Consider the following 24,563-nt stretch of genomic DNA (forward strand, 5'->3'; position numbering starts at 1 on the left):
ATGCTATCATTTGTAGTTGCCCTAAGATTTACATTGGTCAAACTACGCAAAAAGTCAAACTAAGGATGTGTCAGCACAGGAGCCGCATTCGATGCAAGACCCCAAATGCTCCTTTGGTCGATCATTTTGTGGACCTGGGACACACAGAACTTGACTTCCAGTGGACTGTGATTACATTGGTCAAGGTGCCCCCTCGAGGTGCTAATCTTCAGCAACTTTTGAATAAGGAGGAGCTACATTGGATTTTGAAAACACGAAGTCTACATGAAGGATTAAATAAATTGGAGGACTGGACCTCATTGTTATGAACTGTCTTTGAATATGATCTGGTAGTAATCGAGGCCTAAGTCAAGGCCTGTTCCATCAATTGACAAGTGAGAGTAATATCGTCTCTTGTTCTTTAGAATGTATGTATAGTGATTAATGACAGACATGTCTTTGTAATATAAAGAATGCTTTGCACTTACAATTTATGCACCTTGCTCAGGCTTGTTGGAAATTAAAACCCAAATACCAATCTGGTTAACAATCACACAAAATGTAAAAAAAAAAAAAAAAAAATACTGGGGTATTAACTGATTCATAATAGGTACTGACCCTACCAGCGCAGATCAGACTTAATAGTCCCTTGAGAATCATTAGTAATCCTAGCGCTTTACACCACTTCAAAATGGCCCCCAAATTTGCATCTGACATATCCCTTGTCTGTTGCTATTATTAAATGAGCATGCGCGGCGTTTGAATCCCAGCGCGCTGTCAGCTGCATGCAGAACTGATCCCCATCGAGGAGCCGCGATTCTTCAAGCCCGGGTGAGTTTCAGCTCGCCATGCATAATGACTATCTAAACTAGATTATACTAGAAACGAACGTTTCATGTGTAATCCTCTTTGATTCCAGGGCAACGTCCCCTTCTGGAAACCGGATCCCTATTGTGGACGTTTCCTGCCTTGCTAACGGTAAGCGCATTACGTGTAGTGTGGTTATGAAGTGCCGACCTACACGTCATGGAGGTGGTTGCTTATATGTAATTTCAACTGTTGTCTCCCCAGGATTTTTTTCTAAAACGTGCTTCTATCAAGGACTGTATTAACCGGCATAGTTACCGCTTACAAGTCCCAACAGGCAATACGTAATTCTGTAAGCCTATTCATTCAATCAACTGATCCTCGGTTTTACACAGCGTTAGAATGGGCGTAACACGCAGTCTTCTTAATTTACAGGTAATTTAAGGTACCCCAAACCAGTGGTGGTCCCTCTACCAACCTGACAGGCTTGGTAAGTGCCAGCCCATAATCATTACCAATTAATGCATGAACCCCACATAATGTCAGAGCTCAATAAGATTTTAGCTCCCCTGGTTGTGTATTACCTTGCCTTAAATACTGGCTGCACAGTGCCCTCCTAGTTGATAGTCCCCCAGTATAGAATGAAGTCTACTGAGTTGTGTTGTTTTCTGCTTAATTTTGCGTATAGGTTGAGAACCATGTTACATGGGCTGCATGGGTTGGTGTTACTAGTCACCTACAACTGAGTCAATGGAAAGTTGTCTGTTGTAAAGTGTTTTGGATTAATGTAATCAAAGTTGTGAGTAACTTACATGCCATTTTTCTAATTTTCTAATAATTCTGTTCTATTTTCTTCTTTCTTTGTGTGTATTTGTATGTCCAATTTGATGCTAATTTACAACTGTACCATTGATATGGGTAATTATGTTAGCTTCTGAAAATAGGCAAAGGATCAATAGTCCTGAAGATGAACTCTTAACTAATTGAAGTTCGAAACGTCGTCGACAAAATAGGCAAATGTCACTAATCTATCAGTATTTGTGTGTGCATATGTGTAGTTTATGAATAGTCTGTACATATTTTATGTCAATCAGACTGCTTTTTTGTTTTGCTTAGAAAATTTATGTTGTATGTCTCCCTTTGGTGGAGAGTGTTGTTGAGTCGGGCACCGGCTGGTGTCCCACTTACATCTTTTAACAAAAAAAATGTTTATACGAATTTTTCATTAAATGTAATTAAACTGTCCGGCTGGACATCAATATAGAACTATTTAGTCTATTTTGTATTGAATCTACTTAGTTTCTTTAGGGACCACTGTCTCTGTGAATAAAAGCGGAAGGGATATCTGTCACATTTGTGATGGAGTATCCCATCTGCCAAGATCTAAACCAGGCCCTAAATATTCCACTGAGATTCTTATCAAACATTGGCACATTTTCAAACTGGATCACCAGATCAAGCTATATATTGGAGCAGACCTGAAACTGAGTGATAAAACATACAAAATCCTCAAGAACATTCTCCATTCAAGTGATAGTGCTGCATATCAGAGCAAAAGTACATTCATGGTTTTAAAGGAATTCAAAGGGCTTCCACAAATGTGGGAATTGCAATTGTAATCACTAAAACTGAAAGCGAACTATCTTGTAAACTACACACCTCACAGAATGAATGATATCAAGAGTTGTATTAATTGTAAGATAACCCTTTTGCATATATGAAAATTCCTGTGGCTGCAGTAAGATGTGTTGGTTCAATGAAGAGAATGCTCAAAAGCAAATGGAAAGACCCAATTTGTTATTACTTAATGAAAACACTATTAGACATCTGTATCTAAAACAAGGTCATAGCAGAAAATAATGTGATCAAAATACATTTTGACTAGAATTATGGAGTTTGACAAATGTGAGATGAAGGTTTTATGAATTTATGAATAATAATTTGGAGTTAATTATGACCCCCTTGGATTTAACAACTAAACAGGGAGCATTAGGACAGACCTGTTCTGTATAGGAACCAGCATTAGCATACTATTATGTTGTGTGTTTGATTCATAAAAATGTGGATTACTCTTCTGTTATTAATTTACCTATAAACAAAACCATGTAAACATTTTTAACATAGGTATGTCCACGTACATAAATATTTATCCTAACCCAATTGATTATAACAGTAGCAACCAAAATTGTAAATAAATTGGGCTCATAATAGAGATGACGCTATTGAATTGCAGTTCACTGATTAAGTTCCATGCAGCTGACCAGATATGACTTTATCAACATACACATAATGGGTATATCCTTGTGTTTGGAATACATTTATTTAGCTCTGTTAATTGTACTGTGTCATTACTACAAAAATATAGATATGGTAATTTCCATTTCCCACACTAGTAGACTCTTAGGGGCCCATTAGGATGACAGGCGTACAGGGACCGCCCGCCATAAGGGCGGGGGTCCCTTTGGCGGCATTAGGATGCGCCCGCCACAGTGGCGGGTGCATCATGTATCTTTACCATTGCGGCTGGCAGTGCTGAATGCACCGCTCGCCGCAATGCTAAAGATACATGTAGTGCATTACAAAGCACAACGTGACAGGCACCGCGCGGTGCCTGCCACGTTGTACTTTGCAATGCTGGGGGTACTATAGGTACCCCCCATGTGCACCCCCCACCCCTCTGGAGTCCCTGGGGGCCAGCAACGGGCCCTCGCATGGTGTCTCCACATGCCTTTCCATGGCGGCATTGCCGCCATGGAAAGGCATTTGAAAATGCCCATGCTAATATGGCTGGCGGTGTCTGATAGACACCGGCACCATATTAAACCTTTTCCGCCCCGGCTGCAAGGCGACCGAGCGGAAAAGCGGCGGACGGTCATTCCGTCCACCGCGGTCACACCCGCCATGCTAATATGGCGGGGGGAGATTCCAGGTAGGATGGCGGGCAGATCGCCCCCGCCAGGCCGGCGCGGATGCTGCCAGCCTGTCGGGGGCGATCCCCCGCCAGGGCCTCTTAGTTTCAATTTCCTCAAATGCAGAGAAAATCAGTGAAACGTAATAAGCTCAAAGTGGACAAACCATAAAAGTAGGTCAGGCCATCCTGGAGGGAAATAAGTGAGAAGAACCTATCCTCTTAATGATGACAGCACTCACAATGGGAAATATTTTCTAGACAATGTAATCTTATTAAAATTCCTGTGCTCTGTTGTCTAGAATATGTGTCACAGCACTGGAGAGAAGATGCTTTCTTTGGGTACCAGTTCCTAAATGGCGTTGATCCAATGATGATCAAGAAGTGCAACAAAATCCCAGAAAACTTCCCAGTGACCGACAGCATGGTGGGATGCATCTTGGGGCCAAAGACCAACCTTACAGAGGAGTTGAAGGTATGTACATTTGATCTTGGTTTCCAAAGGCCTGCAAACTGGTGTGTGTACAAAATGAATTTCGCTGGAGGCTCCACCAGATCTTTATTTTTTTTCTAGGTCTGGCTTGACAGTGCATCTCTTGGCAAGATCTATTGTTACCAGCTCTTTAACCTGCACATAAAGTGGGGTTGTTCTCTGCCTAGAGGACTATATCTCGCTCGTTATTTTTTTGGCTGTTTATTGTATCGTTTAGAGAGTTTGCATTGTGATACATGACCTACTATTTCATATCTCAGAAGTACATCAAATGATAACAAATTAAATGATTTATCTCAAGTATTCATTGTGTACTGAGAGCAATTACATTTTTTGTTTTCTCACTGCACTAACGGCAATTATAGCACATGCTGTTAACAGTGCCAGCTTCTTTCACCCACAGTGCAATACTGCAGAGGCGATAGCAGTAAAGTTACATACACATACAACAGCAGCAGATACACAAATGATGTGCTTACAACATTGAAAATTCTTGTTACACTCCGGACACCCAGCATGTCGAAACATATACCTATTAACCTTGCTAATGCTTGTTTTAGATTATTATAGGATAACTGTTAGTTACTAGACCACTCTTTCTCAGGAAGTTGTATCCTATGGGAGTCTTTATAATATCTCAGACCTCTGGGCATGTATTGGTAATTTGAGTCCATTGCATCCTTATACTTGAGAGCTGACCAGCATTTCGTAGCGCATAATGTTAACTAGCATTTGTTTAGGATGCAAAAATAATTAATGTGGTCTTGTGGTGTTTTAGTCAGGAGAGGTTGCAGGCCAGAGCCATTCTGAGTGGTTTGAGCGGTCTGGGTGAGTGTTGTCTTTTTGTGGGCAGAGTTGTGTTGTGCATGAGGACTGTGGATGTGCTCAGCTTTAGTTGCATTGGTTCAGCATGCTAGTGTGGCAGAGGTGTTAAATCTATATGCAGCACTGGTGTCTCTCTAATTATTTTGGAGACTTGAGAGGTGTGTGGATAGGATGCTCTTTGCGAGGAGTTTGGCTTGATGAGAGCTATAGTTGTGTTCCAACCATCAAGATAGTATTGCAAAGAATTAATTAAAATAGAGCTTGCTGTCCATAAATGCCTTGGACTTGCAGCAATCTGAGATTATAATGGTCCCTTGCACACTTTGCCACTGGATTCACGCTAGCCTGGCTGATGTGCGGTGTTACCCTGAAACCAGTCACAGGAAGCTTTCTTCCATTCCAGGAAAGACCTGGATTCAAGCTATCCTGGCTGATGAGGGGTGTTACCCTAAAACCGATCCCCTGATGCCACTGGATCCAAGCTAGCCTGGCTGATGTAGGGTGTTACCCCAAAACCGGTCCCAGGATGCTTGTTTCAGTTCCAAGGAAGACCTGGTTTGGTAGTTTGAGCTGGAGTATTCCCATGAGGAACAGGTTCAAGACTGTTTAGCATATGGCTCTGTCTGACCTGTGGTGGTGAAGTGAGCTAAAGAATGATGGTGAATTCAACCCAGATCTAATAGTGACTAGGGGTGAGTGTCTGAAAAGTTTCGGCGTCCCGTCCATCATCTTTTTGAGTTTTCGTGTTTACTCTAAGTTGGCTGTGTATGGCCAGACGTGGGTCCCTTGCACACTTTGCCACTGAATTCACGCTAGCCTGGCTGATGTGCGGTGTTACCCTGAAACCAATCCCAGGATGCTTTCTTCCGTTCCAGGAAAGACTTGGATTCAAGCTATCCTGGCTGATGAGGGGTGTTACCCTAAAACCGATCCCCGGATGCTTGTTATCATTCCAGAGAAGACCTCGCTTGGCAGTTTGGCCAGGACTGTTGCCATGAGGAACATGGTCAAATCTGATTTGCATATGGCTTTCTCTGACCTGGGGTGGTGAAGTGAGCTACAGAACGATGATGGATTCAACACAGATCTAATAGTTACTGGGGGTGAGTGTCTGAAAAGTATTAGTGCTCCATCCATCATCTCCTTGTGTTTGCTTTGTTTGCCCCATATTTGCAGGGTATGCCCAGACGTAGGTCCCTTGCACACTTTGCCACTGGATTTCAGCTAGCCTGGCTGATGAGGGTTGTTACCCCAAAACGGGTCCCCGGATGCTTGTCTCCATTCCAGGGAAAACCTGGATTGGCAGTTCGGGCTGAACTGTTCCCATGAGGAACAGGGTCAAGACTGATTTGCATATGGCTGTGTCTGACCTGGGGTGGAAAAATGAGCTAAAGAGCGATGATGGATTCAACCCAGATCTGTTAGTGGCTGGAGGTGAGTGTTTGAAAAGTTTCAGTGCTACAATCATCATCCCCTTATGTTTGCTTTGTTCACCCTAAGTTGGCAGGGCATGCCCAGACATGGGTCCCTGACACACTGCACCACTGCACCACTGGATTCAATCTAGCTTGGCTGATGAGGGGTGTAACCCCAAAACTGGTCCCAGCATGCTTATTTCTGTTCCAGGGAAGATTTAGCTTGGCAGTTCAGGCCGGACTCTTGCTATGAAGAGCAGGGTCAAGTCTAATTTGCATATGACTGGGTCTGACATGGGATGGTGAATTGAGCTAAAGAACGATGATGGATGCATCCCATATCTAATAGTGACTGGGGATGAGTGTCTTAAAAGTTTCAGTGCTCCATCTGTCATCTCCTTGTGTTTGCAATGTTCGTTCTAAGTTGGCAGGGTATGCCTAGACGTGGGTCCCTTACACACTTTGCCACGGGATTTAAGCTATCCTGGCTGATGAGGGGCGTTACCCTAAAACCAATCCCCGGATGCTTGTTACCAAGTGAACTGAAGTAAGCTAAATAACGATGATGGATTTAACCCAGATCTAATAGTGATGGGGGTGAGTGTATAAAAAGTTTCAGGACGTGTTGCTGTCACATCCCACAGCGCCCGTGTTGACACAGCTCTACTCTGGCTGTTATTCTCCTGCCTTATTGGGTTGCAACTATTAAGCTGTTTGCAATGGGACGCCCGCCCTGTCCAGCTGCATTATAGGTGTAGCAGTCTTATCTACTACACCGGGTTTATCCCTTATCAGTGGGTGTCACTCGCCTCTCCACTAGGCCTTGGTGTGACAATTTAAAAGACAACCTCACATAGGAGTTACACTAAGCCTGAATATTAAACATACTGGCGGAGCTGGACATCATTAGAGTGGGACGTGCTTTTTTGACTATTAATTGATTGTTACTTCTATATAGACGGCGCTACTCCTTGACCCAATATTCTACTGGATGAGGAACTGCTCTCATTAGGGAATCCTGGAACCAAATAAATTTATGGAGAGGGTTTGACTCCATTTAAATCTAGTGTCCTGAAGAAGTCCTGCAATAGGACGAAACGTGTCGGCTGTTCTGTGTGTTGAACGCTGTGTTTTATCTACATGAAATGAAAATTAAACAATAAAAGAGAAATAAAAAATAAAAAAATTGAAGAACTCTCTTTACTGGATATGGACGTTATAATTGTCCTTTTTGATAAAGTTTTTTTCAGTGGTGCACCTGTGCTTTTGTCTTGAATTGTTAAGTTCCTTTTGGAACAAGTACTGTGATGGTGGGTACTACCCAGTGTGCACAAAGATCCCACTTAGTATAGAAGGGACATTACTTATGGAGTGTAAAAACAGGTTAAGTGCTGTTAATCAGAAGGTTCCGCTATCAGGTCTTTTTGATTGTTTAGAATTTTGTTTGCATCGGATGTGTTACTAATGGGGAGAAAAATATGTTCAAGCATGTCCATGAAAAAGTACTCAAAGGTTCGAAAGGATGGTCTTCTCGTTTTTGTTGACTTTGAATTATAAGAAGTAGATTGAGCAGGGATATGGGGATGGCAAAGTGGTCTGGGCCAGTCAATGAGCATAAGTGGGTTGCTTTGAATTGGTGGTGACTTTCAGAAGTTAAGGTTGAGGATGTGGCCTTTCAAGTGTAGTATTGATGAGGGTTTTTTTTTTAGCTTGTATTTTCTGAGAGGTTGAGATCACCCAATAGGATGATGTGGGCAAGTCGGATGGGCAAGGTAGGGATGTGATCAGAATTCACCAATGTGGTCCTTGTTCTACTAGCATTGTCATATAATGTAAGAATTCATTTTGTGTACAAGTCCTGCCTTCAGTCAAACCAGATTTAACCTTGTGTTTCTAATTTGTTTCCTTTGCTGGGATTTCTGGAAAGCAGCAGTGATACATTTGTGAATAGGCTGCATGCTTCACTCTCCCTCAGGACAATTGACACCCTGGGCTTTAGCCCCTCGAGCTTTAGCCTGCCTCCAGTTTGAAAGGCATCTGTCACGAGATGTTCCTGCAAAAAGACCTGCTGTGATAAAGGATAGACTGCTTGCTTCTGCCTTCTGTCTCTACAGGCTCTTTAAAGGGAGAGTATGGCATTCTGCCTCCTGCCTTCTCTTTTGACTACTTGCAGTCAAAAGGTAATTCCGCCATTAGTTTCATCCTTTTGCAAATGTAGATCTTAAAGGGCTGTGATCAACTGAAAGATGTGTGTTTACGTTTTGATCCTAATTGTGTTGAAATGGATGAACTTTTGGGAGGAGCTATGTGGTAGGCAGAGAGATTATTTGCCGAGGCTCTCCCCAGCTATCTTGCTAAGATGTAGAACAAGGCCTTGTAGGATATAATTTATAGTTAATCACAGGAATTGTGCTTGTACTTTTGTGACAGGAAGTGCTTTTTGCTAGGTTTTAAGTCATTCAGCAAATCACTAGTGGGTAGACATTAGACAACAGGACTCCCACCACTCTCACACTGGAGTGGTGCTGGACTAGAAAAGAGTACAAAACAAGGTTCTCTAGCATGGAAAATTAACCTGTGGTACAATAGTACACTTGCGTATTACTGTACATAGTATTTTCTGTATATATAGTTTGTACTTAAGCCAATCGATACCTCCCTCTAATCTTATATTGGTCGAGTAGACACAAGAAATCGAACCAAATGTCATCTTATTAGAAATTTTTCTAATCAAAATTGACTATACGTTCTGTACAGTTTATGCAATTAAAATCATCAAACTCCACACTATCCTTGTTAATATCACAATGTGGTCAATGAGACGTCCAGTACTATAACTTGAAAGTGGTCCACCTGTGGATAGTCTATACAATATCAAGTCACCAGTTTGTGCAGTAGTGATGTAGCTTTCCAGTATTTATTGGGAACTTCAGTTACTTCCCTCTTTAGCCTCCTATGGAGGACTTTTCATTACATATGGTCGATGAGTTTCAGTCTGTTCAGTTTGGTCACCTCAGTACCTCAACCTACTGTGAGAACATTAAGACTACCGCAATAGGTCATGCAGCAAGTGCCTCAGAAGGCCTCAGGGGCCCACTGCCATAATGGTAAATTAGGTGGGTCTGTTGTGGTCTCTCTATAGTGAACCTTAGTGCTCTTTCGGTACAAGGAACTATGTGATGGAAGTTTGTGAACAGACACTTGTATATGTGTCAAGCCCGTGTCTCAGAAGTAAACCCCATCTCTGGCATGGACAAGAGTCTTGCATCGTGCTGTTTTATTTGTGGGGTACTGTTACTTCCAAGTGTGCCCCCTGCTGTGAGATTCTCTGAGGTAACAGTACGCCTTGCATAATATGCTAGGTTGTGAGATGTTTGTCCATACCTGAGATTACTTTCACTATTGAGACGCATGCTTGACACACATACAACTCTGTGAAGGTCTAATACATTTTAATCATGATTGCCTGTGAAAAGTGTGGGTCCTCCCAGTAGCCAGTGTGCCACCCTGTGCTTATTAGTAGATGCAAAAGGTGTCAAGTGTCATTTTAAATGGGTCCCAGGTGGGGTGGTAGGGGAGGGAGCCACAAAGGACAAAAAAAGCTCAGGGCATACTTTTGCTTTTGCCTGAAGATGTAGATTTTTGCAAATGTAGGTAGGCAAGGTACCACACTCTTTGGGCAAAGATCCAGAGCACACTATATACATCAATAGAATGTTTTCTTGTAAGAGTATTGTTTAATTAGGGATAGATCAAACCAAACATGAATTTTTCAAAAGTTTTATTCATCAGCAGTGTTCACCACTTGGGAATCACTGTACATGTCACTCAAGCCGACACGTGTTTCATCACAGCATGTGGCTGTGACTCTTCAGGGCTGACCTTAATGATCAAGGCGCGTGGTCGGGGAACCGGTGATAATTCCAACCCGGTCATTATCGGGTGGTTTTTAAGTTTCGATATAGCGGCACCAAGGGAGACCGACGCTCATCGAGGCAAGAATACAGGCTCAACACGGCCTCCGCTCTACTGAATTTGTCTATATAACAAATTCCCCAAACAAATGAACTGGTTTCGGCAACCTGACTGACTGACTGGTGCCGCTATATCGAAACTTAAAAACCACCCGATAATGACCGGGTTGGAATTATCACCGGTTCCCCGACCACGCGCCTTGATCATTAAGGTCAGCCCTGAAGAGTCACAGCCACATGCTGTGATGAAACACGTGTCGGCTTGAGTGACATGTACAGTGATTCCCAAGTGGTGAACACTGCTGATGAATAAAACTTTTGAAAAATTCACGTTTGGTTTGATCTATCCCTAATTAAACAATACTCTTACAAGAAAACATTCTATTGATATATATAGTGTGCTCTGGATCTTTGCCCAAACAGAACAAAAGGGAGGTCTCTGCCCCCCTTTTTTTTACAGAGGTTAAGGTTCTCCTCTGGCCAAGAAGCACCTACATTGATACCAGGACAAATTAATACTCTACCGTGAGAAGTTGAGCGCCAAAATTCTGAACACTAAAAAACCGACTCATAGACTATTCAAGGTACCACACTCTCACTCGTATCTGGACGGTGAAAAAGAGCCTAGCAAAGCCTTTCCGAAGTAAAATCCAATAAGAAATCTGACTGTAAAAGAAAACAAATCAGGGAAAACAATAGTAGCAAGTGGGTGAGAAACGTAACCCAAAAGAAGGAAATGAGTGCATAACAAGGCCTCCATTACTTGTCAATGCGTCCGTTATATCAGTTTCAAACAGGAAATGATATCACAGGAAAAGACAACTTCATCTTGAATTGGAAACCTCTGGCAATAATCGCTAGAGAGACCGCAATCTTGGAAAGGGGCTTGAATAAAGCTTGGCCACTCCCCTTTGTGTCCCTGTTGTCAACTAGGCAAATGAAGAAACCATACCTGAGATGTGCACTCTGATGAAGGTCTTTATACTCCAAGGACTGCCCTTCCTTTTTGATTCTCTGTACAATTAGCAGAGCAGTACTCTGTGTGTCCACAACTGCTTAAACACTGGTGCAGTCTAGCCCACAAGGATGCCCAGCATCTTGCAGACTCATGGGATGCACTACCTAAATGAACACTATGTGCACCATCTTCTTCTGAACACTTTCCACCCTATGGAAGCTCTTAGAACGTATGCAGCACGAAATTAACTTCAGATCTTGTTTGAGACTTAAGGTAACTCTGCATATGTACCACTAAATAGGGGGAATGTAATGCCAGAGATGCAGATGAAAAATCGGCCTGTTCCTGGCAGACTTCTTTACAGTCCTCCTCTTAAATCAGGAATTTTAGTGGAATGTGTTGCTTGAAGGTTCAGAAGGAATATTTATTAAATGTGTCTGTATGCAGTGCCCATTTATAAAGCGATCGCAGTTACTTATCAAGTACGGACACTATTGAAAGTTTTAAAGAGTTTTTTTCAGTGATGTCTTATAATTTTATTTTGAATTGTATCTTGTTAGACCTGGCATCTTTGGCGTGGTTTTTCATGTCTTTGTGCCTCTGCCTCTGCCTCCTGTATTTTTAATGCTGTGCTGGATTTCGTTTTTGCTGGTTTAGATGCTTTGGGCACTTTGCCACTGCTGATCAGTGTCAAAGTGCAAGTGCTCCCTGTGTAAATTGTGATTGTAATCGGTTATCCATGATTGGCATATTTGTCTCACCAAGAAGTCCCAAGTAAAGTGCACAGAGTGTGCCAGGGCTGGTGATACAAATGCTACTAGTGGGCCTGCAGCACTGATTGTGCCACCCACATGAGTAACCCTAAAATGGTGCCTCAGGCCTGCCACCGCAGTGCCTGTGTGCAGTCTGTGAACTGCCATGTCCTCCTGGTCAGTGTCCCCACTGATCAGGCCTAACCCTTCCCTTTCTGTGCACATTGGTCTCCCCTATGGAAGGCCCAAGGCAGCCCCTTGGGCAGGGTGCAGTGTATGTGAAAGGTAGAGCAGGTACTAGTGCATGTGACATGCTCTGGTAGTGAATTACAGCCATTTTCGTTTTTCAATATGGTAAGGCTACCAGGGCCGGACTGAGAAGAGAAACCGGCCCTGGCAAACTGCTCAGCTGAGCCCCCCTGGGGTCAGGGGGAGTGCAGCTGAGCAGTTTGCGACGGCCGGTTTCGGCCAATTTTGTTACCGGGGGCCGACATTGCCGACCCCCTGGAACAAAACCGTCATGCCAGGGGCCCAAAACCGGCCCCCACCCTAGCAGCCTACCGGGGAAACGCCCGGTGCCCGCTATGGCCAGTCCGGCCCTGAAGGCTACCTTGCCCATAGGCTACCATGGGGAATGCTGGCTACAGTGTCTACCAGCATATCTTCCCATTGGAGCAAGGTAGGACATAAAAGTCTGGTATCCCTGAACTCAGAATTTAATAACGCATCTTTTAGGAAAGGTGGTTTTTAAATCCTGTGTTTGAGAACAGCACTTTTAGAAAGTTGCTGTTCTCTTGTCTGACCTTTCTGTGTGCCTTGGCCTGTTTGTGAATTGACTGTCTGGTTTGAGAGTGACAGGGGCTGGGGAGCCCCCAGGAGGCTGGCTGAGCCAACCCTAGGCTGAATGACTGCATCTGCATCTTGAGTGGTGGGAGGGGATAGCACCTGGGCCTGAATAGAACTGTACCTGCATTCCACAATACTGGCTCCACCTCCTGCTGGGCGGTTGACGACCCTGCCCCACTCTCTGAAAGGAAAGGAGAGGCCAGGAAAACCAAGTGCTCAAGGAACACCCAGAACTGGTTCAGACCGGTCTCTGAGGCCTCCTGCCCAAAGTGACCAAAGACCTTTAGGGGTATAAGTACAGGACCCTTAACTACAGAAAATTAGATCAATCTGGAATAAAGAAGGAACCTCTGCCAAGGAGAAAGCTGGAAGACTGAAGAAGGAAGACTGTCCTGCTGTTGCTTTGCTGGACTGACCTGCAGTTGCTTTGCTGCCAAGGAGAGGGGAAGGAATTTGCTTTGTGCTGTGCCCCCTTGCTTGAAGGAATCTCCAAGGGTCTTAAGAAATGCTGGCTCCCTGTTAAGAAGTCCCAGGAACAAAAGGACTTCACCCCCAGCTTCCCTGAACTCTGCTGAGAGAGTTCTGTCCTTCTTAGAGTGCTTGGGCCAGATGTAGTACCTCGGGAAGTTGTACCTGTGTTGGGAAGCTGGAAACCAAGATTTTAAAGACTTACTGCAAGTTTTATCGCATCGCTCACTTGCGGAGTGCATCCCCGTCAGTGCGAGGAAATTCCAGCCGCTACGAAGGCCGAGATCGTCGCAGCGCCTGTTGCCCCTGCCAGGGTCGCCGCATCCTTCGTGTGCGGGCCGCACCAGTCCGGTGCGGGAAGATTACCATTGCTGCGAGTGTCGTCGCAGAGCCTGCTGTCACTGGGTGAGATAGTCGCACCGCTTGCTTGCGGACCGCATCACGTCGCTGCAAGAGTCGTCGCAGAGCCATCGCATCGAGGGGCTGCGAGAGGAGAACATCAACGCTGAGCCGCACATCGCGCTGAGCGGCACCCGAGATCGTTGCCGCCCCGAAGATTGTCGCATCGTACCTTTTGTGAGCCGTTTGTACCGAAACCTGTGCACTGGAATCCACGCAAGTTATCGCATCCCTCCCCATACAGACCGGAGTCACTGCAACATGCCCGCTACGTCCAGCGGGGTTGTCGCATTGCCTACCCAGGGTCTCAGGAGTGACGCATCGCTTGCTTTTCAACGCTACAGCTTTTACTGGGGACTTTTATCGCTACTAAAGGTACTGTTGGCTAAAACGTGACGCAACTGTGGACAATTTTAACGCAACATTAAGAACTCTTTCAAAACCATATTCTTGAACTGTGGATGTTAGATTTTTGTCGTTTTGGTCTTGTGTAGTTTAGATTAAATACATTTATTTTTCTAAACAGTTATGGAGTCAGTTTGTGTTGTTTTCACTGTGTTACTGTGAGTATTGGTACAAATTCTTTGCACATTGCCTTCAATAGGCTTGACTGCTCGTGCCAAGCTACCAAGGGGATGAGCAGGGGCTATCAGAAGAGTGTTTCCTTCTTACCCTGACTAGAAGCAAGGGTCCCTATTTGGACAGTGGTACCTTCCTCTGCCAACTAGAGACCCCCAGTTCTAACATATCTGGACAAGAATGTTGTCATGGATGGATGAGTGGTTAGATGTGATATCTTCTGCACCTGTACCACCGTGCAATTCTGGATGTGTTTGTTGATGGTATATTCTCTTCGGTTGCCAAACTCACCTGTACTGTTTTCTCTGTTTGCAGAGAGGAAAGATCTTCATTGTGGATTATAAGATATTGGATGGCATTCCTGGAAATATGTTAAATGGTCGTCAGCAGTACATGGCTTCTCCCTTGTGTCTTCTCTACCTCTCACCCCAGGATGAGATGATACCCCTAGCAATCCAAGTAAGGTGTTGTCTTTGAGCCACCCGGCCTGTCTAGAACTTTTACATTTCAAGACATTAATTAATTATTCAGAATGGGAATAAATATCAGTGATTAGAATTCTGAGCATTGTATCAACTGTTACTTGAATTATATTTACTATTCATTTTCATATTGGCCAGACCAACACACCTCTTTACTGTTGCATAGGCTTGCCTTTATGATAACGGAGTGTGTTTTGTGTTATGGAGTTAGTCTTTATCTGTGTTTGGCATTTTAACTAAGCACAGTTTTATAAAAGCCTTTTCCCAGAAAATGTCTATGGATGTGAATGTTGACTGATTGAACAAACAAGGAACTGCTACGATTGCTTACCGGTAATAGCATTACTCTGATTCCTTCTCTCACCATGATGATTCAAACATTGAAGGCCCAGTGCTTCCATTCACAACCCTTCCCAATGTATTTAACACCTCACTGCCTGTTCCATACCAAGCCTAAACGCCACACAGTTGAACTGGTTGATAGGGTGGGAGGGAGGGAGGGCCTGATTCATCACAGCGAGAGAAGAACTCAGAGTAATGTTATTTCAGCTAAGTAATCACAGCATTACCTCCTCATCCCTCTCACCATGATGAATCACACATTGAGACGTACCAAAGCCACAAAATAGGCCAGGACAAATGCGCAGAAACTGTAAACATAAGTGTGTGTGTAATCTTCAAGAAAAAGAAAGTAGTCTAAGGTGTAGAAGCCAGCACATTGGAAACAAACAAATCCGGCATCTCTAGAACATGAAGCACCCGGTAATGCGACACAGAGATAGAAGGTACCACCCAAGTGACTGCCCAACAGATCTCTTGTAAAAAAGCAACCTAGAGTTTCTGCAACAGAAGTGGACATACCCCTAGTAGACTTCATCTGGATCACCAGAGGAGAGGAAAAACCAAACTGCTTATAAGCGAGCAAAATCACTGACCAAATCCATATGCTCAATGTCTGAGTGTAAGGTTCATCCCCATTCCGTGTGGGACCAAAGTTCACAAACAAAGAGGAGGAAAGTAAGGAATTCCTTCACACCTTCCAGGTAAATCAGAACCATCCTAAGCACATCCAGCGAGTGAAGTGCCACTTCCTCAGGACACTGAGATCTGGAAAAAACACTGGAAGAATCACCTCTTGCTGATGATGAAATAAAGAATTCACTTTGGGCACAACGTCAGGGTCCAACCAAAGAATAATCCTGTCATCAAAGACACAAAAGAAAGGAGACAGAAAAGACAACAAAACTAGCTCTCCGAACTGAAGAGCAGATTTTACCACCACCAGAAAAAACACTTTCAAGGTCAAAAGACATAATCTCACAGGTGCCGGAGGCTCAAAAGGAGGATACTGATGAGCCTGCAAGACCAGCTGCAAACCCCAAGAGGGACACACCACCTGAAGGACGGCACAAAGATTGGCAAACCCCTTGAATATCCAAGAGATCAGGTCGTGATTGTCTACCAGACCCCCCAGGGTGACCAGAAAGCCTTAACTTCTTCCGTGCTCATGACGGAACCACTCCATCACGAGCCACAGACGCGCTGTGCTGGTGACGGAGTGGTTCCGTTACGGCACGGCCGCCCCGCCCATGCTGCAGGAATTCCGCGCCTGCACGACATTCTATTGAGCGGGCGGGGCCGTGACGGAAGCACTCCGTCACAAGCACAGCGCGCCCGTGGCTCGTGACGGAGTGGTTCCGTCACGAGCATGGAGGCGCCGCACGGACCCCCCTTGCCCCCAGCGCCGCAGCAGAATTACCACCGCGGCCAAGGGATTAATCACCAATCATTGCAGGGAAACATCCTTTACCCCGCATGTGTTACTCCGCATGCCATTACCCTGCATTTTTTACAATGCAAAAACCTTTACAATGCAGAGCTTTACACTGCAAACTAGTACAATGCATTCCTCAAAGTAACAACCCCCTGGAGTAAGAATGTTGAATTGCTTTGTGATGTGGAATGCAGTGTAAAGGATTGTGTTATAAAGCCCGGTGTTGTAAAAGATTTTGTGGTGTGGTGTAAAAACTGTGGGGTAATGGCACCCCGAGTAAAAGTGTGCTGGGTAAAGTATCCTATTTCCCATTGCACCTTAAGAGTTGCTGGGATGATGCCTCACTGAAAACCATCCTGCAGAAACTCCAGCACCTGAAGCAGGTAAACAGTAAGTGGACCCACCTGCCTCCAATCACACCAAGCCTGGTCAACAATCACCTAGACACCTGCACAGAAGAAGATACAGACACAGAAAGACCCTGAAACATCAAGTCAACCTATTCATCCGTCAAGCTGTCATTAAAACTTTGCAAGTGAGGAAACCTGGAGACATGGAAACTTCAGGGAGATGGTACCAAACGACTCCGCCACTCTGGACCCACCCTCATCTCCATCAACAGAGGAAACCAGACAGAGTGGGCCATGCTGGAGCTACCAGAACAACCTGAGCCCCCTTCCTCTGAACCCGAACCAGGAACCTCTAGATTAAAGGAAATGGAGGAAAAACAAACATCAGGCTACAAGGCAGAGGACATGTAAGTCAGTAAGTAGTATTCATTTATATAGCACACAAATGCTGAGGTGTCTTTGCGCTGAAAGAGATGTGTAACAAGTGCTTCACCTGGGAGGGGTAGTAGTTACTACTTACTTAGATGTGAATACCAGGGTCTTAACCATCTTCCTGAACAAGAGTTTATTTGATTGTAATCTAATTACAACCGGCAGCGTATTCCAAAACATAGCTGCTTGATGGGACAGACTTCTTCCCCCATCTTGTCCTTTAAATTGTAGGGACATGAACTAGCCCTCTGCTGACTGACCTTAAGTCCTGCCGCGGGACATGCCAAGAAAAAAGTTTCTGTAGGTCCCGAGGCACTCCAGCGTATGGTGCTTTATGCACCAGACAGTGAGCCTAAAATTCAGTTCTTTGCTGAACCGGTACCCAGTGGAGGTCCCGTATGCTATTAGAAATGGGATGACATTTAGGGATGTTTAGGAGCACCTGTGCTGCGTCATTCTGCAAGGACTGGAGGTTTTAGAGTAGGTGTTTGTCAATGCCAAGGAAAAGAGCATTGCAGTAGTCAATTCTAGAAACAACTAAGGCTACTATCACAGTTTTTTTCAGTTCTTGTGGGATGATAGGGAGAATCTTGTGCAGAGTTTTTAGAAGGAAAAAGCATGTGGAGGTTAGGAAATTGATCTGGCTTGAGAAATTAAGCTGATCATCAAACAAAACTCCCAAATTTCTGACTTTATCAATGGGATCAGGATAACTGTCTACCTCTGCTGGCCACCACAGATGATTCCAGAGTGATGATCCCGTTCCGAACACAACCACCTCCTTTTTATCTGTGTTTAGTTTAAGACAGTTCTGATGCATCAACCCGATAATGTGCTTCAGACAGTTGTGGAACCGACCAGCCACTATTTCTGCACTAGAGGATATGGATATAACTATTTGAGTGTTGTCAGTGTAAGAAATAAAACATGTGCTTTAAGCAGCTTATCCAGAGGGATGAGGTAAATGTTGAATAGGGTAGGTGGCAGTGCTGAACCTTGAAGAACTCCACAAGGGAGTGAAAAGGCCTCAGATTTAAGATTACCCCACCACATACTCTATTCCCTCGACGTGAGGAAAGAAGTGGGAGCCCTTTTAATTGGGACTGACACCAGCCTTTGTGTTAGTGCCAGATGGTAACGGTATCAAACGCTGTTGAGAGGTCAAGCAGGATGAGGATGGTCACCTCCCTTCCTCTATATAGAAATGAAGAAGAAGTACATTGGCAAGGCTCGCAAACAGGTCTACCTGAGGGCAACTCCACAACCGAAACACCCTGGCAAACACCTTGGGAGAAAGACAAGAGTATCAAGAGGATGGAATCTCCCTTCTCTGGTGATCGGCTGGACACTTTAGAATATCCTGAATATAGATGGCCCTCAAAAAATATACATTTGTCTGAGCCCATAGAAATATATGATCTGGCAATTGCCAACAAAGACAGGTCTCTTGTTGCCCACTTCCAATTGACATAGGACTTGGCCATGGTGTTGTTGGTCTGGACATGACAGGAAGTGCGTCGACAGGACTACCATAGTCAGGAGTGCTGGCCAGAGGGCCTGAAATGGGAGTGACATCCTACTGTTTATCCCCTCCTGGGCCGACACTGCTTCTTGGCAAAGGAATGGATGTCCTTCCGAGGAAAATCCCTGGTGTCCCCGACATCTGAGCAAGTCCAACTCTTAGAAGCTTTGCCAGAAGAACACCTGTAGGACAAAGTCTGATTTTTATGTTTGAGGATTTCTGGATCACGCCATCCAACTGTTCACCGAAGGAAGACAGCTCAGTCAAATCCATCTTCAAGTCCCACAGCCAAAGGATACACCGGGCCTGGATGAGAGAGGAGGAAGACACAGCAGCTGCTCTAATCACAACAGCTGAAATGTCCTCCCGGAACTTGTTATGCTGTTCCAAAAGCACCAGGACATCTGACACACTGGACCCCTCTTGCATGGCCTGCACCAGAGCCGCAACGTGCTTCACTAAGGATTGGGCAGTCAAGGCCCCATACAAGGCAGCCCTGAGCACCAGATTGGATGCTGTGAACAATTTCTTTAGATCACCCTCCATCTTTTGAGCCACATGATTCCTAGGCAAACAATCATCAGGATTTAACGAGGACATGCCAATAAGAGGGGCCACAAATGAGTCCACCTTAACAGAAGAAGACAGCAGTTTATTCCCATCTTCCAGAATATAGGATGTCTAAAAAAAGCAGGGAACCTGGCTACGCTCAGGCTCTTCCCAAGATCTAAAGATCGCCTCCTTGATCTTTGGGTGCAAAACATAGCGAGCGCCTCAGTCTTAGTGAGTTGCGTAAATAAGTCCTTAGCAGCACCTCTACTGGAGGTGTTACCATACCCAGACTGACACGGATATTTGACAAAATGTCTACCAGTTCATCCCTGGAAATGAACTTTCCACCAGGCAACACGTCTCCCAGGGACGGAAGCAGCCAAAGAGTCAGAATCGTGAACATCGTTCAACAGGACTGAAGCATGTTTGGTCTTACGTTTGTCAAACAAGCCTTTAGCATCAGCAGCATCTATCATCACCTTTAATTCAACATCGAACCAGGAAACAGACACTCCAGCCGGGGCACCAGCTGCTTCTGCAGCCACTTCCTGCCAGTAGTCAGTGTCCTACCCTGAATCAGGAATGTGATCGACGCCTCTTTACTGTATGTTTTTCTATAGTGAATCAATCACAGAAATCACAAGATACACCTCACCTAAAATAGTCCCAAAAGAACTACCACTGAGGGAAAAATCCCTCCAAAAATAGGTAAACCTATAAAAATAGCCCAATCATGCCTGGCCAGTCACCAAAAGATAATTATGCATTAACCAGTGACAGAGAAAAACCTGTCTACATATAAAAAATGCCCCAAAAGCCTTGACGTGAGCCCTGCAGACATAGGGACACCGTAAAGAAGTGTGAGTAAAAGTCTATAATTGCCCTAATCTCCAGTGTGTCAAGAAGCCAGGGGAAACAATGCCCCTTTAACAAATGGGTGCTATAACAACCCACTACTCACACACACATACACACGCACACACACACACTGTCAGGAGAGAAGGCACAGCAGACCTCCGGCCTAGTGTATCAGCTTCGGCATGCATGCAATGCCCACGCTGGCTAGAGGAAGACACTGCAGTCCTCCGACCAGGAAACACAGCTGAATCTCCTCTCCAGCAAGTCTTCTGCATCAAGAGCAGATGCTGAATACTCTGCGGGTCCCTCCCTGGGGGACCCTAATACACTTACCTGAAACTTCAGGATGGGCGAATAACATTGGCTCCCCCACTGTACCACGATAAGTCTCAGTAAGCCTCTCCTCTATGCACTGCCACCATGCAGCACTACGGGGGCAGTTCAGACCTTTGAAGCATGCGCACTGCTCCTGCCTGAATGAAGCACACACAAAAAGAACAGCCAGTGGACGGGTGGTTATACATTGGGAAGGGTTGTGAATGGAGGTACGGGCGCCTCAATGTATGACTCAAAACGACAAGAGAGACAAGGAGGTAAAAAATAACAACTCAGTAACCTCACTCTTAATCAAACACTCTTCTAGGCACTTGCATTTTTGACCACTAATATATTTTTAGGTCGAGCCTAAACAGCGCTGCGCTGTCTGGAAGAACTGTCATATGTACTTTGTGGGCTCTGGAGATCAGCCCCAGGACTTGTCTGCTTCCACTTTTGCTTAGGGACTATTTTTTCTGTTCAACTGCTTCTATTTAACTGTCTTGATAGAAAATGACTAGTAGAGGTCAGTAAAATACAAATACTGGAGCCGCTCAACAGCACTCTGCCTTGCCACCACAGGGGACTCCAACCCCCAGCCAGCCCTGCTCTCGTGCCAGGAGGCACTGACAGCGTTTTCCATGCCTGGAGGCACATAAATCCAACTTGCGGCCCCTGCTCCACGGGAACCGCTCAACAACACTCTGCCTTGCAGGGGACTCCAACCCCTAGCCAGCCCTGCTCTCACGCCAGGAGACGCTGATGGTGTAACGCGCACCCGGAGGTTCATAAATCCAACTCGCGGCCCCCGCTCCGTGGAAGCTGCTCAACAACACTTTGCCTTGCCAACACAGGGGACTCCAACCCCCAGCCAGCCCTGCTCTCGCCCCAGGAGGCACTCACAGCGTTCTTCACGCTCAGAGGCGCATAAATACAACTAGTGCACCATGCTCTGTGGGACGCACGCAGACACGCCCAGGTGAAGCCAGGGCCAAGGGCGGGCCCGTCCTAGCCCATCAGAGCCTTGAAGAGAAAGGGCTGGGCCCACCCTCTTAGTTGTGCTGTACTTTGCTGGTCCCTGCAAGAGCTCCATCTGTAGTAAGTTGCTCTGCTGATACTTACTTGGGGTCACCAGAGTTTTTCCATGCACAGTGGTGACACTTGATGGTGAGCTGTCTCTTGTTCCCTTGATCAAACAAGTATCTTTCTGCTATTGTTTTAAATGGCTAAATGGAAGCAACAGGTGACCAGGGAGGGGACACCTAAGACTCTTCAGAATTCCACACTTGATTGTTTTCTGACCAAAGCCGCCTCTGCCAATAACAAGGAAATTATGGCAGTTGAGGAGGGAGTTCACTTGTAACACTGAATCAAGACCTCCTGTCTGGTGGGGAGGTCGAGGCAATTAATCATGGCGTACTGGGATATGAGCTGACCCAAGTTACTCCCCAAACTGAGCTACTCCCACCCCCAGCAAATTCTGTTCTCCCTTTCCCAACTTCTACGGTCCATGGTCTTCCTGGAAAAAGGAAAAAGAAGACAAAACACATGGAACCCTCAATCGGAGCCAAAACTCGGCCAAAGAAAAAGTTGCAGGACCTAACACGAGAGCGTTCTAGTATTTGCTTACCCGTTGTCACTCTGCAAGACTCAGATCTAGTCACTTTACCTAGTCCTGTATATGATACTGACATTTTTATAAATCAATTGCAAGAACTTTTATCTAAGAATCTTAAACCAATCTTAATCTGTCACATGTGCCTCAGAAGGGGGAGGGAAAAATCCACTACTTTTTCAGGGTAGTCCCAACACGGTGGGTTTTCATGGCACTACAGATACCCAACATAGGCAGGGGAACCAGGCAACTATGGATCAATCAGTAGTACTGCCTGGGTCAGGAGGGGTAGCTCTGGGGGCTGTCAATAAGGTCTCTGAGTATACTAGCCACACAAATGGTTGTGAAGTTGTGGGAAATAGGCCCTTGCCTGGTGCTCTGAGTTCTAACACTACTCTCAAGGGGCCGGAGTACCAAGGCGACGACCCAGCCAGTTAAATGCTTTGCCCCATTCTGCTATTCCACAACATGAGGCGGTGCTGGACCTACCTCCCGAATGTTGCCCCTATGTTGTTATACTCACCAACATTCCCTTGCTACACTCTAATAACCAAGAAACTACAATCTAATTAAAAAACAAGGTCTGCCACTGGCTTTCTCACTCAACGGAATTTAATATGTTATGTTATAAGCATATTTTGATGGTAAGAAGAGTGAGATGGGTTGGCCCCCTAAGTAAGTCCATCGACGATGATTATGTGGTTGTATCCTGCCGGAACCCTGATCTTGCAGGGTCCATAATCAGGTGCTGGAACAATACTGCCAGAAGGGGTTCAGCTCAGGGGATAGGCATTTTGCCATTCATTTTTTTAAAGACACCTTAAATTAGGAACCCCATCCCACCCTAAAAATGTCTGTTTATCACAACCCAACCAGTTCAGGGAGGCACCCTTCTCTATCCAAACCAGCAATAGATTTGAGGCACTCTCTGGTTTAGACAAGGTCGATTCACTAGAGCTTAGCAAAGATGCCCAAGTAAGTCCGCAAGGGAGGCCACCAAAGAGACTATCCCAGCCCGGCCCCATTGCTGAGGCGCTGCTACCCCCTATTCCTATTGAACTAGAGACTTATAACTTAGCTAGTATATCTGCCAAGAGGCTGTCTATTACTTCTATAGGCAACCCCACTCTTGAAGTCAGGCAGTTAGTGAAGGAAGGCTCCTCTATCGATGAGCCGTTGTATATTCTCTCATTGAACATCACAGACCTACGTTCCAAACTTAATGATCCCGAGTATGGCACACTTGTGGATAACTGCCACCTGTGTCTTTTCCAACAAACGTGGGCCATTGACCAATCTTTAGGGTGGGCTCTGTTTCCTTTAGCATTGAGGCAAATCAATCCCCTTTGGGCAGACCTGTGCGAGGCATGCTAATCTGGGCTAATATCAGTCCGGCATGTAAAATCAAGTGCCTTAACATAGACTCCCAGGAGATATTGGCTATTGCCTTGACCTCCCTAAAAGGAGATACTCATGTTAGGATTTTTAATATTTACAATAGGTGTACAAACCCTCACCCCTCTAATACCATGACAAAGCTCATTAATTTCCTGGAATCAGATAGGAATGATTCCCCCTTATTGTAGCTGGAGATTTCAACACATCGTTTGAGCCTTTGAACTATGTGCAGGAATTAATCAGAGGAAGTTGCTAGAGGTATCACAAAGCTCCAAATCCCACCACTCAAAAGATGTACTTGTGTAGCACAGCAAGTCTTATCGCTCACTCCTACCTATGGGGTGTGTGCTTGCAACGGGAGGACTCCTTCAGACCCTAGGTCAGATTACACCTTTAAAAGGGGGAACACCAGAAGTACAATAGATTACATTTTAGTCAATCTTGATCTTTAGCCACAAGTTATTGATATGGACGTTCTTGATCGAAATGATAGTGACCATAAGGCCCTACTTTTATGTTGTTCTGGGCTACCGGCTATTAAATATCAGCGTAGCTTAACTAGGGGTCAGATAGTAACCACAAACAACAAAAGGAGAATTAGGTGGCCAAATGTAGTTGCTGATGGCAAGCTCCTTGCCGGAATTTATAATGAGGTGACGCAATTCCTACTGAAGTTATCAAATGCTAACGTAAATGATGATAGCATTCTAGCTAGCTACCTAGACCTGTCGAATAATATTTCTCCCTTTTTTAAATGTCAGGGAGGTTCGCTACCTAACAAGCAGAAAAATGCACACTTCTATAATAGGGAATGTAGGCAGGCAAGAGTCGAACTGAGGGAGGCAATAAAGGAGGGGACGAT

The 24,563-nt window shown here is 45.0% G+C and overlaps 1 protein-coding gene across 2 annotated transcripts in view; it reads left to right on the plus strand.

Annotated features, from left to right (window-relative positions):
* The window catches only part of LOC144799615 (hydroperoxide isomerase ALOXE3-like), a 186,609-nt gene that overhangs the window by 102,397 nt on the left and 59,649 nt on the right, over positions 1-24,563 (plus strand). For both annotated transcript variants that reach the window (XM_078671024.1, XM_078671025.1), the window contains exons 6-7: positions 3,997-4,169; positions 14,719-14,862. In XM_078671024.1, coding sequence (XP_078527150.1) covers positions 3,997-4,169; positions 14,719-14,862 — 317 coding nt within the window. The remainder of the gene's footprint in view (positions 1-3,996; positions 4,170-14,718; positions 14,863-24,563) is intronic.

This window comes from Lissotriton helveticus, chromosome 12 (genome assembly GCF_964261635.1).
Source record: "Lissotriton helveticus chromosome 12, aLisHel1.1, whole genome shotgun sequence".
NCBI lineage: Eukaryota > Metazoa > Chordata > Amphibia > Caudata > Salamandridae > Lissotriton > Lissotriton helveticus.